The sequence below is a fragment of the Heterodontus francisci genome, chromosome 9 (genome assembly GCF_036365525.1).
Source record: "Heterodontus francisci isolate sHetFra1 chromosome 9, sHetFra1.hap1, whole genome shotgun sequence".
In the NCBI taxonomy this organism is placed as follows: Eukaryota; Metazoa; Chordata; class Chondrichthyes; order Heterodontiformes; family Heterodontidae; genus Heterodontus; species Heterodontus francisci.
This window is the reverse complement of record NC_090379.1, coordinates 23,524,187-23,542,450: the sequence shown is the minus strand read 5'-3', so window position 1 is coordinate 23,542,450 and position 18,264 is coordinate 23,524,187. Positions and strand designations below refer to the sequence as shown.

The 18,264-nt window shown below is 47.3% G+C and overlaps 1 protein-coding gene across 2 annotated transcripts in view; it reads left to right on the top strand.

Annotated features, from left to right (window-relative positions):
- fbln5 (fibulin 5) overlaps nt 1–16,793 on the top strand; it is a 100,768-nt gene extending 83,975 nt beyond the window's left edge. For both annotated transcript variants that reach the window (XM_068038683.1, XM_068038682.1), the window contains exons 8-11: nt 7,969–8,091; nt 10,510–10,636; nt 10,796–10,991; nt 14,683–16,793. In XM_068038683.1, coding sequence (XP_067894784.1) covers nt 7,969–8,091; nt 10,510–10,636; nt 10,796–10,991; nt 14,683–14,844 — 608 coding nt within the window. In that variant the 3' untranslated portion in view covers nt 14,845–16,793. The remainder of the gene's footprint in view (nt 1–7,968; nt 8,092–10,509; nt 10,637–10,795; nt 10,992–14,682) is intronic.
- The last annotated feature ends 1,471 nt before the right edge of the window (nt 16,794–18,264 follow it).

The following is an 18,264-nucleotide window of genomic DNA, read 5'->3' as shown; positions in this document are numbered from 1 at the left end:
TCACGTCAACTGGTTACAGCTGCAGAAGATAGCATCTATCCCAATGACTAGACTATCCCTACCACTACCACATTCCTTCATTTGAATGGCCTCCTGTACCACAATGACCTGATCAATTTTCCCATCCTCCCTGCAGTCTTTATTCTCATCCACACTGCTAGCAAGTACCTCATTCCTGTTAGATAATGGCAAAGGCTGAGGCTCATCCACCACTGTATCTGCGGTCCCCTTAACTGCCTGAGTTGCAGTCACACAATCCTGTCCCTTACCACGAACCAAATCTAAACTACCTTACCCAAGGAGTCTGACTGCCTCCTGGGTCAAAATGTCCAGGTAACTCTTCCCCTCAATGGTGCATTGCAATGGTTTCACCTCAGACATCAGCTCAACCACTCTGAGCTAAATTTGCTCAAGTTGCAGACACATACTGTGGTTTCCTGGGATGGGGCTTCACTCCGCAAACTCCCACATACTGCAAGTGTGGTTTCCTGGGTTGAGGCTGCATTCCGCAAACTCTCACATACTGCAGGTGTGGATTCCTGGGATGAGGCTGCTTTCTGCAAACTCTCACATACTGCAAGTGTGGTTTCCTGGGTTGAGGCTGCACTCCGCAAACTCCCACATACTGTAGGTGTGGTTTCCTGGGATGAGGCTGCACTCCGCAAACTCCCACATACTGCAGGTGTGGTTTCCTGGGATGAGGCTGCACTCCGCAAACTCCCACATACTGCAGGTGTGGTTTCCTGGGATGAGGCTGCACTCCGCAAACTCTTACATACTGCAGGTGTGGTTTCCTGGGATGAGTCTGCACACCACAAACTCTCACATACTGCAAGTGTGGTTTCCTGGGATGAGTCTGCACACCACAAACTCCCACATACTGCAAGTGTGGTTTCCTGGGATGAGTCTGCACTCCGCAAACTCTCACATACTGCAAGTGTGGTTTCCTGGGATGAGGCTGCACTCCGCAAACTCTCACATACTGCAGGTGTGGTTTCCTGGGATGAGTCTGCACACCACAAACTCCCACATACTGCAAGTGTGGTTTCCTGGGATGAGTCTGCACACCACAAACTCCCACATACTGCAAGTGTGGTTTCCTGGGATGAGTCTGCACACCACAAACTCCCACATACTGCAAGTGTGGTTTCCTGGGATGAGGCTGCACACCACAAACTCCCACATCCTGCAGGTGTGGTTTCCTGGGATGAGGCTGCACACCACAAACTCCCACATACTGCAAGTGTGGTTTCCTGGGATGAGTCTGCACACCACAAACTCTCACATACTGCAGGTGTGGTTTCCTGGGATGAGGCTGCTTTCTGCAAACTCCCACATCCTGCAGGTGTGGTTTCCTGGGATGAGGCTGCTTTCTGCAAACTCCCACATCCTGCAGGTGTGGTTTCCTGGGATGAGGCTGCACTCCGCAAACTCCCACATACTGCAGGTGTGGTTTCCTGGGATGAGGCTGCACTCCGCAAACTCTCACATACTGCAGGTGTGGTTTCCTGGGATGAGGCTGCACTCCGCAAACTCTCACCTACTGCAGATGTTGTTTCCTGGGATGAGGCTGCACTCCACAAACTCTCACATACTGCAGGTGTGGTTTCCTGGGATGAGGCTGCACTCCGCAAACTCCCACATACTGCAGGTGTGGTTTCCTGGGATGAGGCTGCACTCCGCAAACTCCCACATACTGCAGGTGTGGTTTCCTGGGATGAGGCTGCACTCCGCAAACTCTCACATACTTCAGGTGTGGTTTCCTGGGTTGAGGCTGCTGTCTGCAAACTCTCACATACTGCATGTGTGGTTTCCTGGGATGAGGCTGCACTCCGCAAACTCCCACATACTGCAGGTGTGGTTTCCTGGGATGAGGCTGCACTCCGCAAACTCCCACATACTGCAGGTGTGGTTTCCTGGGATGAGGCTGCACTCCGCAAACTCCCACATACTGCAGGTGTGGTTTCCTGGGATGAGGCTGCACTCCGCAAACTCTCACATACTGCAGGTGTGGTTTCCTGGGTTGAGGCTGCTTTCTGCAAACTCTCACATACTGCAGGTGTGGTTTCCTGGGATGAAGCTGCACCCTGCAAACTCTCACATACTGCAGGTGTGGTTTCCTGGGATGAAGCTGCACTCCGCAAACTCCCACATACTGCAGGTGTGGTTTCCTGGGATGAAGCTGCACTCCGCAAACTCTCACGTACTGCAGGAGTGGTTTCCTGGGATGAAGCTGCACTCCGCAAACTCCCACATACTGCAGGTGTGGTTTCCTGGGATGAAGCTGCACTCCGCAAACTCTTACATACTGCAGGAGTGGTTTCCTGGGATGAGGCTGCACTCCGCAAACTCTCACAGACTGCAGGTGTGGTTTCCTGGGATGAGGCTGCACTCCGCAAACTCTCACAGACTGCAGGTGTGGTTTCCTGGGATGAAGCTGCACTCCGCAAACTCCCACATACTGCAGGTGTGGTTTCCTGGGATGAGGCTGCACTCCGCAAACTCTCACATCCTGCAGGTGTGGTTTCCTGGGATGAGGCTGCACTCCGCAAACTCTCACAGACTGCAGGTGTGGTTTCCTGGGATGAAGCTGCACTCCGCAAACTCTTACATACTGCAGGAGTGTTTTCCTGGGATGAAGCTGCACTCCGCAAACTCTTACATACTGTAGGAGTGGTTTCCTGGGATGAAGCTGCACTCCGCAAACTCCCACATACAGCAGGAGTGTTTTCCTGGGATGAAGCTGCACTCCGCAAACTCTTACATACTGTAGGAGTGGTTTCCTGGGATGAAGCTGCACTCCGCAAACTCCCACATACAGCAGGAGTGTTTTCCTGGGATGAAGCTGCACTCCGCAAACTCTTACATACTGTAGGAGTGGTTTCCTGGGATGAAGCTGCACTCCGCAAACTCCCACATACAGCAGGAGTGTTTTCCTGGGATGAAGCTGCACTCCGCAAACTGCCACATACAGCAGGAGTGTTTTCCTGAGATGAAGCTGCACTCCGCAAACTCTTACATACTGTAGGAGTGGTTTCCTGCGATGAAGCTGCACTCCGCAAACTCCCACATACAGCAGGAGTGTTTTCCTGGGATGAAGCTGCACTCCGCAAACTCTTACATACAGCAGGAGTGTTTTCCTGGGATGAAGCTGCACTCCGCAAACTCCCACATACAGCAGGAGTGTTTTCCTGGGATGAAGCTGCACTCCGCAAACTCCCACATACAGCAGGAGTGTTTTCCTGGGATGAAGCTGCACTCCGCAAACTCTCACCTACTGCAGGTGTGGTTTCCTGGGATGAGGCTGCACTCCGCAAACTCCCACATACAGCAGGAGTGTTTTCCTGGGATGAAGCTGCACTCCACAAACTCAGCATACTGCAGGTGTGGTTTCCTGGGATGAGGCTGCACTCCGCAAACTCCCACATCCTGCAGGTGTGTTTTCCTGGGATGAGGCTGCACTCCGCAAACTCTCACATACTGCAGGTGTGGTTTCCTGGGATGAGGCTGCACTCCGCCAACTCCCACATACTGCAGGTGTGGTTTCCTGGGATGAGGCTGCTTTCTGCAAACTCCCACATACTGCAGGTGTGGTTTCCTGGGATGAGGCTGCACTCGGCAAACTCTCACACACTGCTGGTGTGGTTTCCTGGGATGAGGCAGCACTCCGCAAACTCCCACATACTGCAGGTGTTGTTTCCTGGGATGAGGCTGCTTTCTGCAAACTCTCACATACTGCAGGTGTGGTTTCCTGGGATGAGGCTGCACTCCGCAAACTCTCAGATACTGGTGGTGTGGTTTCCTGGGATGAGGCTGCTTTCTGCAAACTCCCACATACTGCAGGTGTGGTTTCCTGGGATGAGGCTGCACTCCGCAAACTCTCAGATACTGGTGGTGTGGTTTCCTGGGATGAGGCTGCTTTCTGCAAACTCCCACATACTGCAGGTGTGGTTTCCTGGGATGAGGCTGCACTCCGCAAACTCTCACATACTGCAGGTGTTGTTTCCTGGGATGAGGCTGCACTCCGCAAACTCTCACATACTTCAGGTGTGGTTTCCTGGGATGAGGCTGCTTTCTGCAAACTCTCACATACTGCAGGTCTGGTTTCCTAGGATGAGGCTGCACTCCGCAAATTCCCACATACTGCAGGTGTGGTTTCCTAGGATGAGGCTGCACTCCGCAAACTCTCACATACTTCAGGTGTGGTTTCCTGGGATGAGGCTGCTTTCTGCAAACTCTCACATACTGCAGGTCTGGTTTCCTAGGATGAGGCTGCACTCCGCAAATTCCCACATACTGCAGGTGTGGTTTCGTGGGATGAGGCTGCACTCCGCAAACTCTCACATACTGCAGGTGTGGTTTCCTGGGATGAGGCTGCTTTCTGCAAACTCCCACATACTACAGGTGTGGTTTCCTGGGATGAGGCTGCACTCCGCAAACTCTCACATACTGCAGGTGTGGTTTCCTGGGATGAGGCTGCTTTCTGCAAACTCTCACATACTGCAGGCGTGGTTTCCTGGGATGAGGCTGCACTCCGCAAACTCTCACATACTTCAGGTGTGGTTTCCTGGGATGAGGCTGCACTCCGCAAACTCTCACATACTGCAGGTGTGGTTTCCTGGGATGAAGCTGCACTCCGCAAACTCCCACATACTGCATGTGTGGTTTCCTGGGATGAGGCTGCTTTCTGCAAACTCCCACATACTGCAGGTGTGGTTTCCTTGGATGAGGCTGCACTCCGCAAACTCTCACATACTGCTGGTGTGGTTTCCTGGGATGAGGCTGCTTTCTCCAAACTCTCACATACTGCAGGCGTGGTTTCCTGGGATGAGGCTGCACTCCGCAAACTCTCAGATACTGCTGGTGTGGTTTCCTGGGATGAGGCTGATTTCTGCAAACTCCCACATACTGCAGGTCTGGTTTCCTGGTATGAGGCTGCACTCCGCAAACTCCCACATACTGCAGGTGTGGTTTCCTGAGATGAAGCTGCACTCCGCAAACTCTCACATACTGTAGGTCTGGTACACCTCTTGCACATCTCTATCCAATCATGTTTTATTTATTTAATTAAAGTGTATGTAATTAATTCTTTTGGTTTATATTTAGTTTTTGAAAACTAATTAATGTAACTGGTTTAAGTTATTAATTTAGCAAACTATTAGTTATCACTTCCTCGATTCTAGTTTAATACTCTCCCTTAGCTTAAAGAGCAAAAAATGTATTATGTAGAATATACAGCACAAAACAGACTACTCAACTTGACCAGTCCATGCTGACGTTTATGCTCCACTTAAGTCTCCTCACATTCTTCCTCATCTAAATCTATCAGCATAATTCACTATTCACTTCTCCCTCATATGCTTATCTGGCTTCCCCTTAAATGCAACTATACCATTTGCCTCAACTACTCCCTGGGGTAGTGAGTTCCACATTCTCACCGTTCTCTGGGTAAAGATGTTTCTTCTGAATTTCCTATTTGATTTAATGCCTTATCTGAAAGACAACACTTCCAACAGTGTAGCACTCCTTCGGTACTGCAATAGAATGTTAACCAAGACTTTTGTGCTAAAGTCTCTGGAGTAGGACTTGAATTCACAGCTTCACAACACGACTCAGAGGCCAGAATGCTACCCACTGCTCAATGGTTTACACTGCGGAAATTGGTGCCATCAAGAGAGATGGGGAGGAGAGGAGAAATTGGGCCTTGTTTTCTGGTAACACGTCTTGTAACATATCTCGGAGGATGTGATGGTGTGCAAAATGGGGTAAGATTAACAAAGAGAGGGATGGACAGACTAACAGTCCAACTCTCATCTGCTCACCAACTGTAAACCAAATACATAAAGAGTGACAAGTGAGGGTAATTGTTGGGCAGAGCAATTTGACCACAGCTGGGGCACGGTGGGGGAGGGAGGATGCTCTGGACGTGTGTGTGTTCTGTTTTCCGTGCCACAGTAAGTAGCAAACATGACTGCTGACTTGCCCTGTGTTTCACTGCAAAGTACAAAACACACTCCCTGCCCAGTTGGTAACCAAATGTTTTCCTGTTAATTAAAAGCTTCTTCTCGAAGGGGATACAAGTAACTTGAGCTCAGGTTTAACTAAAAGTAAATAGTTGGGAAATATATATTTTTTTAAATATTGCCATGGCGGAACAGTTACCATTAGGCACTAACATTTATCCTGGATAGACTGTAGTAGAATACATCAGTCAGATACTAAATTGAACCCAGTGGAATAATTCACCTACTAGTCTTTCCTAAGACATAGTGCTGAATTTTATGGAAAGGTGAGTAGTCCTACTGCCAGAACTGAAAGCAAGTCCTGAGCCTGCGCGGGTGGGGGCGGGACCCTGTGCGGGTTTACCAGCAGTAGCCAATTAAGAGATTGCCGCCAGGGCTGCTGTCCAATTGGGGATGGCGGTTCACCTCCCAGAGCTGTCAGCCCAATCAAAGGACTGGTAAAAAATACTGTTAGACTTGGCTACTGCTGAGACTGCACAAAGAAGGAGAGGGTAGTCTCCATGCTAAGACGCCATCGAAGCCAAGGTAAGTTTTTTCTTTAACCTTGTCTAAGCCAGGCAGGCAGGCACCAGTGACTGGGGGGGCTCCTTCTTCCCATGGTGGTGCCGTAGCTGCAGGACGGCCATTGCCACTGGAGGCCCCTCCGTGGGTCATGGAGCAGCATAAAGGAGGAACCCTCCCTGGAAACCCACTGGGAGTCCGCCAGGGTGTCCCCACACGTCAGCGGCTCCTCCTGATGCCAGCATGGGACGTGAAGTGGTCCTTAATTGGGAACTTAATTGGCACAATTGGCCACCCAGTGGGCGTCCCTGCTGCTGATGTTCCTGGCACTGGTAATATGCTGTGGCAACGGGAAGATGTTAGTCTCCCCCCTCCTAGCCCATCTCCAGAGGCCTGGTAAAATCCAGCTGATAGATCTTCAAACTAAAGATCTAAATAAAATTGCTCTGATTCTAATCATCATGCCCTTTAATTATACAGGTATCATTAGATCTGAGTGGAGGAAGGGGAGTAAATGGGTACAAGAAGTCTATCAATGCACTGTTCTTTCAGCTCTGCGAACTATGCTCAAATTTGTCCCAGAATAAAGTCTGTAGGCTCCAATAAGTTTGGGTCATCTCAACCCACAGAGCACAGACTCAGCTAAGTCTGTCTCAGAGAGAATGATAAGAATGGCTGAGATGAAGTGCGGTTAATAACTCCCCAACATCGCAGTTCTGATGAAGGGTCACTGGCCTGAAACATTAACTCTGCTTCTCTCTCCACTGCCGGACCTGCTGAGTATTTCCAGCACTTTCTGTTTTTATTATTGTAAACTAGATGTTGTTCTGAGGTTGGAATTGAAGTGCATTATTGAGTTCATTCAGACGTACTTTTACTTAGAGAAGTGCAGCTGATAAATGAATATCAGAAATAGGAGCAGTGGTAGGTCATCTGCTTCCTCGAGCCTGCTCTGCTGTTCAACAACTAATCTCCCACTGTCTTTGGTGTAAACAACTCAATGTTGTTGTAAAAGTCAAATACTGTTTCATCTACCAGCTCAAAAATAAATGGTGATGTATCATTTCCATAAGAGATGTTTGTTTTCTGTATTTATTTATTTTCTATTCAATAATAAAGCATAAATAAAATTTGGATTTTGTTAAAAATGAATAAGGAGTTTGGCTTTAAGAAACAACAGCACTTAAAATCTGTGTAGTCCATTTACCACAGTATGTGCAATTTTAAAGCGTTCTTTTATTAAAATGTTCATAACAATGTTTAATAAAAGACTTTTTTAACTTAACGCGCAGAGCAAAACATACTGCTATATATCTGAACAGGATAAGTACGTCACAGATATAACAGTGCGTTGAAAAGCAGCTCTCTGTTATAAGTCTAGAAAACACAATACAACAGTGCTTTGTTCACAGTTTCTAACCCAGATATTGGTTCTCATTCCTAGATATCAATGAGTGCAGTTTCTCAGATTTCCTCTGCCAGCACCAGTGCGTGAACGAGCCAGGCAATTACTTCTGTATCTGCCCTGAGGGTTACACGATGTACAATGACAACAGGAGTTGCCAAGGTAAAGGGTAGCTGGCATTATTCACTTACACTTTAACAAGCTCTGTATTCTCTGCTTGTAGCTTACTTGAAAGCCACTCTTGTGAGAAGAAGATGCATGCCTGCAATTCCCCCACCCAGCAAACAACTACCTCCTATTGTACAACTGTAGGAATTTTGCCATAGGGATGGAAGGAAATTAAATAGATGAGGGATCATTCTGCGAATGAACACTCCCAACAACGAATGGAGTACACAAGGAACACAGGTTATAAATTGTGGTGACGAGGTGGAATCAGAACTATTTTAAGAGACCTGTCAGGCAACCTTTCCTTCCAAACATTAGCTTCCATTGCTGGAGCGCAGTCAACACTCCAGAGCCACGCAAGCAAATATCAGAGGCCTACAGTTGGTTTGAAGGCTCCTATAAGTCTCCAGGCTTTTGCATGGGGCCATGCTTCACAGTGCCTCCTGGGAGTTAAATACCACACCCTTTACTTTTCAGTTGCACCTTTCACACCAAACAAAATACCTTGAAGCATTAAATATGATGAGTTATTTTTGGAACTTAGCTTGGCAGTTGGTGAGAGATGGTCTCCTTCTGTGATAGCATGCCTGCACACGTCCAAGGTGCCCAACACGTTTGGATGATGTGATGAATTCTAATGAAATATGGTTTGATTGTACTGAAATGGACCTTTCATGTGGTTCGCCTCAGCTTGTGTAATTTGGCACATGACCTTGCCAGGCTCCAGCAGAAGGGAAAATAAGACTTTCCCCAAAAAGAGGGCGAACTCCACACACAAACATGCACAGGAGCACATTCAGGTTCACAAAGTGTGCTCATGTTGGTCAACAATGCCTTCACATCATGATAGCAGTAGAGATTTTCCTTGCTGGTCTGGAGTTTCACTCTACGGGCTGCGAATTGGGAAATGGCGGGTGTGGCATTCATGTTTTTTTCCTGTGTATTCATTTCAACAGATGAAACATCCCAGGCCTTAATCTTGTGATGCCTTGACATGCGCAGACTGCAGCAAGGTTCCCACAGTAACACCTAGTTGGGAAATCAGCTCAACGATATGTCAGGATCCAAACATTGTGATTGTGACTCTGGTGTCACTGTGACCGATGTAACTGTAGAATACAATTCCTCCCGGTGCTCTGAGCATGAATCAGGACCAGCTGGTAGCAACACAGGAATCCAATCCACTGTGTGCGGGTCAATGTTTAGAGTGTCACCCAGTATTGAGGTTTGAAGTGCCGCCTATCTTGAAATCCCGACTATTTCAGGTTGCTGGGATTATCCAGGACCCTGTTAAGAATTAAAGATTAATCTCCAAGATGTTACTGTGAGCAACCTTGGGAGAAATGTCACTGGACATTTAAAAAAAAATTTCTTTGAACACTTTTGTTTATTAGTACTGAAAAAAGGAGATGGGGGTGGAGGGAAGAACGGCTGTTTGACTGGGAGCCAAAATCATCTCATTGGGTAAGGAAGAGTTTGCTTTCTGGTAGGTGTGGGGAGGCGGTGCACAGTGTGGATGGACATGTCGGGCGACCAATGGTGGGAATGTGGGGGTGGGGCAGTTGGACTGAAGGGTCAAGTGATCGAATGTCCAGGGTTACGTCCAGCCAGAGTTGGCAACAATACCGCCAGTTTACATTTACCGGGAGAGAATCTTGTGACTTGAACTTCTGTCGAAGCCAGAGGGCAGACAATGGCCGGAATTTTCCAGGTCCATTCAGAATGGGTTGGGAGGTGGGCAGACTGTCAAAATGGGGCGGGAAGGCACCGGCAAGGGAAGGTGGCGGGGGGGGGGGGGGGGGGGGGAGGTTGGAGGTGGTTGCTGACATCTTCCTGCCGCCATGCCTGTTTGCCAGCAGCGGGAAAGTTTGCAGATCAGCCACCCAATGGGAGGCCAATTGAGCCACTTAAGTGGCCACCTCCTGCCTCCCTGGGCATTTTGCTGGAAAGGAGAGTCCACCACCATGAGGGGAGACCACCGGGTGAAACCTGGCAGCCTCCCAGTGGGCTTTCGGGGCCCCTCCTTGAGGGGTATTCCAAGGCCCACAGGGGGTCCCCCCAGCAGCAATGGATGCCCCTGTGTCAATGGCACTGCCAGCGCTTGGCAAACTCTGCCCCACCCTAATCACCGGGTACTGCCTGCCAGGTCCCGGCTACTCCTAACCCAACTTCCTGGTTCTGAGGGCACCCGGGCATTGAGGCAGTTTTTCCTTGCAGCTGCAGCCTCAGAAATGGCCACCGTGGTGCTGCTGAGGCTGCTGAGCGTCCGGCCACTAAATTTGATAAAATGTGCCCCCCCGGTCCTGCTGCCAGCAAAGCGGGGTTGCCTCCTGCTTTCAGCCTTGGAAGTGGGACTTCTGCCATCTCAGGAAAATTCAGTCCAATATGTCTAACTGTTTCTCTGTTCCTTAGATATTAATGAATGTGAGACTGGTAATCACACATGTACAGAAGAGCAGAATTGCTACAACATTCCAGGAGGATACAAGTGTCTAAAGCAAGTGAATTGTCAAGATCCTTATATACAGTTGAATGAAAAGTAAGTACCCTGGCAGACAACAGTACTGTAAAGTAGCATTTTAGCTAAAAGTGGACACTAACCCATGAAAAAATAGGAGGTTTGATATTTTTATAGGTAGGAGAGCATCACGTTCTCAAAACTGTCCACTGATATGTTACTTCCCGACTTGTGTTCCAGTCGCTGCATGTGTCACGGAGAAAACCCAGGATGTACAGAACAGCCGTTCACCATTCTGTACAAATACATGGATATTGTGTCAGGCAGGAATGTGCCTTCAGACATTTTCCAAATGCAGGCCACGACACGCTACCCAGGTGCCTACTACATCTTCCAGATCAAATCTGGGAATGAAGGCAGGGAGTTCTACATGAGGGTAAGGCCTTGGCTTCTGTAGCTGTGCTTCAGAATGCAAAAGAAAAGCATCTGAATATGTTTTGAGAGTGTTAGCCTAGTAAAGTGTCTCTAAAATAGACATGACAAGCTCACTCCAACTTACATTTGGATCAAAACATATTTTGTGTTGGCTTTATTCCATATCTTTTTCTTTCAATTTTTCAGACTGTTTTTTCCGAGTTCCAAAGTTGATGTCCAATCAACAGCTACCACCTTCTACCTTTGATGGCTCTACTCTTTGATCTCATGATCTATCAACATTCTTGGCCTCTATCATTCTGAGCTTGTTGGACTCCCAAATCACCTAACTTGCAAAAGCCTCCTCTAAGCAGCGTGGGCCGGAATTTTATGCCAGCCCCTCCCCCCTGCACCCCCCTCCACTGGGGAGTGGACTGGGAGGTGGGGGAGGGGCGTAAAATTGAGTTGGAGGCAGGGGGTGCCTTTCCTGTCGCCTACTCGCTCCCGCTTCTATTTTACCAGCGGTGGGGGAGGTAGTAAATGGCCTGCCCGCCCCAGGCCATTTGAGACCCTTAAGTGGCCAATTAATTGCCACTTAAGGGCCTCCTCCCACCGCCGTTTGTATCTTACCAGCAGCGGATGGGCACTTCAGCACTTGAGGAGGCCACCCAGTAATGCCTGGTGGCCTCCTTGTAGGTTGAGGGGGGCCCTCCTGATCAGGGACCCTGTGCCCCATGGACGGCCCTCCAGCAGCACAGGCCACTCCCCCTAAAACAACTCCCACTGCCCTACATTCCGACACCCATCCCCCTTGCCAGGGCCCTGCCAGTTGTCCCTGGCGAGGCCCAACCCCCACTCACCTTTTCCGGCACCTCCCTTTTTTCACAAGCTTTCTTGTCTATCTCCACTTTCTAGATATTATTATAAATGACCTGGAAGAGGGTGTAGAAGGGTGGGTTAGTAAATTTGCAGATGACACTAAGGTCGGTGGAGTTGTGGATAGTGCCGAAGGATGTTGTAGGGTACAGAGGGACATAGATAGGCTGCAGAGCTGGGCTGAGAGATGGCAAATGGAGTTTAATGCGGAAAAGTGTGAGGTGATTCGCTTTGGAAGGAGTAACAGGAATGCAGAGTACTGGGCTAATGGGAAGATTCTTGGTAGTGTAGATGAACAGAGAGATCTTGGTGTCCAGGTGCATAAATCCCTGAAGGTTGCTACCCAGGTTAATAGGGCTGTTAAGAAGGCATATGGTGTGTTAGCTTTTATTAGTAGGGGGATCGAGTTTCGGAGCCACGAGGTCATGCTGCAGCTGTACAAAACTCTGGTGAGACCGCACCTGGAGTATTGCGTGCAGTTCTGGTCACCGCATTATAGGAAGGATGTGGAAGCTATGGAAAGGGTGCAGAGGAGATTTACTAGGATGTTGCCTGGTATGGAGGGAAGGTCTTACGTGGAAAGGCTGAGGGACTTGAGGTTGTTTTCGTTGGAGAGAAGGAGGAGGAGAGGTGACTTAATAGAGACATATAAGATAATCAGAGGGTTAGATAGGGTGGATAGTGAGCGTCTTTTTCCTCGGATGGTGATGGCAAACACGAGGGGACATAGCTTCAAGTTGAGGGGTGATAGATATAGGACAGATGTGAGAGGTAGTTTCTTTACTCAGAGAGTAGTAAGGGCGTGGAACGCCCTGCCTGCAGCAGTAGTAGATTCGCCAACTTTAAGGGCATTTAAGTGGTCATTGGATAGACATATGGATGAAAATGGAATAGTGTAGGTCAGATGGTTTCACAGGTCGGCGCAACATCAAGGGCCGAAGGGCCTGTACTGCGCTGTAATGTTCTAATTCTAATTCTAATTCCATTGTTGCTGGTCCTGGCTGGGTGCAGTCCCAGCAGTGGCCACTGCTCCAGGTGGCTCTACTGGTACTAAAGGGCTGCTAGCCCTCTGATTGGCTGGCAGCTCTTGGAGGCGGGACTTCCTGCCTCAGAGGAGTGGAAGTACTGACCAAGGCCAATTAAGGGCCTGGGCCATACAAAGTTGCTGCGTGGCTTCCAGGCCCAGCGGAAGTCTCTATAAAGTCCGGGTTCATCCAAGATTATATATTGCTCCCATATATATGAATTGGTTCCTCTAGCACCTTCTTTGCACTCTTAGATGTGATAAAAGAAGAAACTTGTCAACAGATGCGTGATCCCATTCTCACCTCTGGCCTCTCCCTTTTTTCACAAGCTTTCTTGTCTATCTCCACTTTCTAGATATTATTATCATGCTCGGTAATTCTGAGCTTTCCTCTTTTGTTCTCTATAGGTTCCTCCTCCCTCCATCCCTCATTGTGTTTAAATTAACAAACTGGATTGTCTCCCCACTCCAACTCTAGATATACCCCAATTTCCTCAGTCTTTTCTCCTTCCTACAACCTTTAGGATTTTAAAATAAAACAGGTCTGAATTAGCAGAGAGCTGGGTGAGAGTTGTTCTATTTACTTCAAAGGGACTCACAACTGATGTGCAATGAAAATGTTATTGATGACATCCAACAGGCCTCCGCCTCCTTGCAGATGCACTGCAATGGTGCCTGCTGCGATGGCGCCCGCTGCGATGGTGCAACCTGCAATTCTGCCTGCTGCGATGGTGCCTGCTGCGATGGTGCCTGCTGCGATGGTGGCCGCTGTGATGGTGTGATGGATTGACAAACGGCCACCCATCAAACAGAGGGTCTGAGTGCTGGGCTGCTCCATAGAGTTGCCTGTAGGCTTTTGCCCGATCATTGGATTTCCTTTACCTTCAGTCTTGGCCTTCCCCCTTATACCCTTGGTGAAGCCATCCCATGGGTTGAAATGACTTTTCAGCCTTTTGGAAAGCATTAAGAATTTTGTTCCACTGTTATCTTCCATTAACACTTCTCTTCCATTGTCTGCATCTGTTTAAATCTCATCCACATGCAATTTTCTGCTCCTGCTTCCAATGTACTCCTTACACATATCCAAATAGGATTGCCAACCCTCCAGGATTGTCCTGCAGTCTCCAGGAATTGAAGATTGATCTCCTGGACACTGCTGCGAGCAACCTAGGGAGAAAAATCACAGGGCAAATTTTAAAAAAAGAGCTCTTTTACAATTTCTTTTGAACATTTAGTTAGAATAGTTTTGGAGATTGGGGAGAAGGTTGTTTGACCGAGCGGATCAGTTGGAGGCGGGAGCTCATGTGATGAAACAGAGTTGGTAACCCTACAACTAAACCTAGTGCTGTCAATAATTCTGCAAACAAACAAATCCATCAATATAGTCGGCTGTTGGTGCATCATGATTTTGGCAAGACTTGCACCAGTTCTTGGCCGTTTGACAAAAATCCGCCCCTGGGAGTTTTAGGCCAAATTTACCTGCTGACAAAGCCAAGAATAACCATCTGAAACAATCACTTCAAACCCTACAATGATGGCTGCTGAGGCCATTTTATAGAATCTTACTTCAAAAACACCCATCTCCTCATTCCCCCACCTTCCAGAATTGACAGTGAGCAAAAATGCTCATGGAGGCTGGCATTATATAATTGTTTAATTCTGTGTTTTGAATGGAATTGGAAAATGATAATACTATAAAAATGGTGTCTTCAAAGAATGAATTGTCAGGGACACAGCACTCACTTAAAATAAGCAAAGTTTACCAACACCCTTCATTAACAAGCTTTTTTTTGCCTTCTTCACAAATCTACAGCAAACTGGGCCCGTCAGTGCCACCTTGGTGATGACCCGTCCAGTCAGCGGACCGCGAGACATTGTATTGGATCTTGAAATGGTCACTGTGAACACCGTCATCAACTTCCGAGGGAGCTCAGTGATCAGACTGACTATCTTTGTATCCGACTACACATTTTAAACCCCTGATTTTCTGGGGGAGCTGGGGTTCAACATTTGATAGGTTATTGAGCTATGTTTGTTTTAATGGGTGAACGTCGCATGGATGTCATTGAGGCCAAAGGATGCTTTTGGTAATGCATTGCAACTGTGTAGATTCTTAATTCTGTCTGCTTTTTTTTTCCGGCTGGGTCAGAGATATTGTATAACAGCCCAAAAATAGAGATTTAAAGCCTTCAAGCTGCAGTATATTCAGTAAGACATTGTGATGTTGTTAGTCCTTATTTGGAACAGTATGTTCAGGAAGAGCGACCATGTACGAAGAGTTAGAGGGAAACACCAGGGCATTTTTAAAAAATATATTCACTTTTTGGGATCTGGGCAATACTGGCAAGGCCACATCGATTGCTCATCCCTCGTTGCCCAGAGAAGGTGGTGATGGACCTTCTCTTTGAACCATTGCAATTCTTATCGGAAAGGTGCCACCATGATGTTGTCAGGTGGGGAATTCCAGGATTTTGACCCAACAACAATGAAATAATGGTGATATATGTCCCAGTGCTGTGTGACTTGGAGGGGAACTTAAAAGTGATGGTGTCCTTATCCTTTTTGGTAGTAGATGCCACAGGGCTGGGATGTGCTCATAGGAATTAATTCAGGGCTTTGGAGTGAGGGAACAGAAGAACATTACCCATAATTTGTGAGGGCACATCCCCTCACTCGCCTCCCATCCCCTCCCTCCAATTTCCCCTCCACCACCATATTTGCTCCTATGGTATAGCCTACAAAATACTGACTACAGTTAAAGTTGAAGGCTGTTTTGGCAAACTATAGCCTATATTCTACATGAAAGCAGCAAGTGCTGGAGGTACTGAGCAGGTCTGGCAGCATCTGTAGAGAGAGAAGCAGAGTTAACCTTTCAGGTCTGTGACCTTTCATCAGAACTGGCAAAGGTTAGAAATATAATAGGCTATGAGCAAGTGGAAAGGGGGAAGTGGGGGAAGAAGAACAAAAGGGAAGATGTGTGACCGGGCAGAGGGAAGGAGAGATTGAATGACAAAGATGTCATTTCGCACTATTTTGCTTTTATATTATTGTACATGAAAGCAATTGTGGTTTCTAAAACTGCACAGTATAATGTTTTATTATAATTGGGGTTCATTTTCTTCTTAGCAAGAAAAGTTTTACCTATTGTTATGAATGCTCAAATGGGTTATAAACCTACCCAAAAAAAACAATGGGGAGATGAGGAGATTTTTTTTTATTCAGCGAGTTGTTCTGATCTGGAATACACTAACTGAAGGAGTGCTGGAAGCAGATTCAATGGAAAATTTCAAGGGTGCTGGATAAATACTTCAATAGAAAACAGTTTCCAGGCTCTGGGGAAAGAGCAGGGGGTTGGGACTAATTGGATAGCTCTTTCAGAGAGCCAGCACAGGGGTGATGGACCAAATAGCCTCCTTATGTGTTGTACTAGTCTATGATATGAGCATGGGAAGAGAAATACTGAAAATCAGTGTCCACTGATGCCGATTATTGGATAATACTAAGATCCATATGATTGGTCTGCCGCTAATTTCATTGGAATATGATAGTTCAATTTAGCAAGTGTCTAATGTATATAATACCACAGCAGGGAAACAGTGCTATACAATTACAGAGTATTCACTTTAAATCAACACCCATTGTCTTCAAGCAGCTAGTTTATTTTTCTCCAAAATAACTGGTGTCTATTTTAATTGCTTGGATTAAGAACCACCCTTTAAAATCACAACAAAAGTTGAATTGATCCTTTTAGGCACTGGCACAATGTTCACCTGCCAGTTGACTCATAGAAAGCTTACAGGCAAATAGCTGCCTTTACTGTTTGTTGTTTAGGTACATTGAGGAGTTCTAAAGGAACTAAAAGAAAGACATAGAGCTGGATTTTACAGGACCCCCGATGTCAGGCTCTGTGGTGGGGGTGAGGGTGGGGGTGGAGTAGGGGGGATTGGGCGGAAGATCATCCGGCAGCGTCCCACTACGGAGCCCGACACTTGGAGGGTTGGGTCCGATCCTTCCGGCAGCAGCGAGGCTCCCTGGCAGCCCCCCTGCTGCTGGGCGACGGGACCGGCATTTAAATATGTTAATGAATAAAATGAATACATTAAAATACACTTAGCTGCCTCCTTACGGGCCCACTGCAATCTTCTGTGTGGCGGCCCGCTCTCCCGTGCCTTCACTTCCCCATCTGGGGAAAACAGGCGTGACACTGGTGGGGAAGGGGGGTACGTAAGAGTTTTAGTGCTGTGGGGGGAGGGGTCAAATTACCATCATCAGTGTAAGGGATGCTGGGAAGGGGTGAACTGTGAACTTTGTACAGCCTAGGCAGTGTGGGGGGATGTCATATTTCAAAGGTTAGTGTTTAGGTGGGGAAGGGCAAATACCTAATGTTATTTTTATTGGGGGGTGGGAAAGGGGCGATAGAATTTTTATTGCAACAGTTGGGGGAGGTATGTCTTTAAAAATTTAAATCAACTGGCAGGGCTGGCTGGCCTTGTAAAACGGCGCCAGTGCCTGCACAGAGGCAGCTGACGCCATTGTCAGTGTCGGAGAGCCCGATCCCTCCACATCATTGGGAGTGGGCCAACCCAGGTATTTAAATGAGCCGCCATGCAGTAGATCGTGGCGGCTCGGCAGCACACGGTCCGCACAGGCTACTGGGAGCAGCGGCGGGCACTTAAAATCCAGCCCATAGTCATTGAACTATATATGTATCAACTTAATTAAATCATTCCCTTCCTGGAGATGTTAATTTAGCTCAGCTAACTCATAAAACTGTATATATATTATAAAAAAAAGATAGTTGGAAAAGTGATTAGTCTGTAACATCTTCTCAGATGATGGTAAAAATGGTCAAGATTCATTGGGATAGATTATAATGGTTATACCCTCATTACACTCTCGCAGCCATCTGTTACTGTTTATACTTGTTGCTTAGCAAAGTGAATTGCCTTAATCCCCTCTGTCATGTAGAGTCCCTTGTGGAAGTAGGGAATCCCCACTGGCAAACATTGGCGTAGCTAAGGCCTTTCTTAATAATACTGATGTGTGTTGACAAACAGCAATGGCAGTGCCAGACAAATGGAGCCTATCACAGCTCTAGAATCAATATAATTTTGAATGAACTCAGTCGGTGAATCTTCTCCACAAGTCATTTAGATAAAAAGCGTTTGAGTGGTGTAGAGCATTAACACATTTTTCTTTTACTCTTGAGACCTGAATACAAATCCAGCTGTGCCTGATGAAATGAAAGCCTCACTGCTACTTGTAGGGGTCCTGCATGAGTTGAATTTGGAATAGTAAGAATGGGTTCACAGTAAAAAGAAAAATGTCCTAATAAAAAGCTGAATACATGAAGAAGGATATTGGGCCCATCATAATTTGTCCATCCATAGAGATC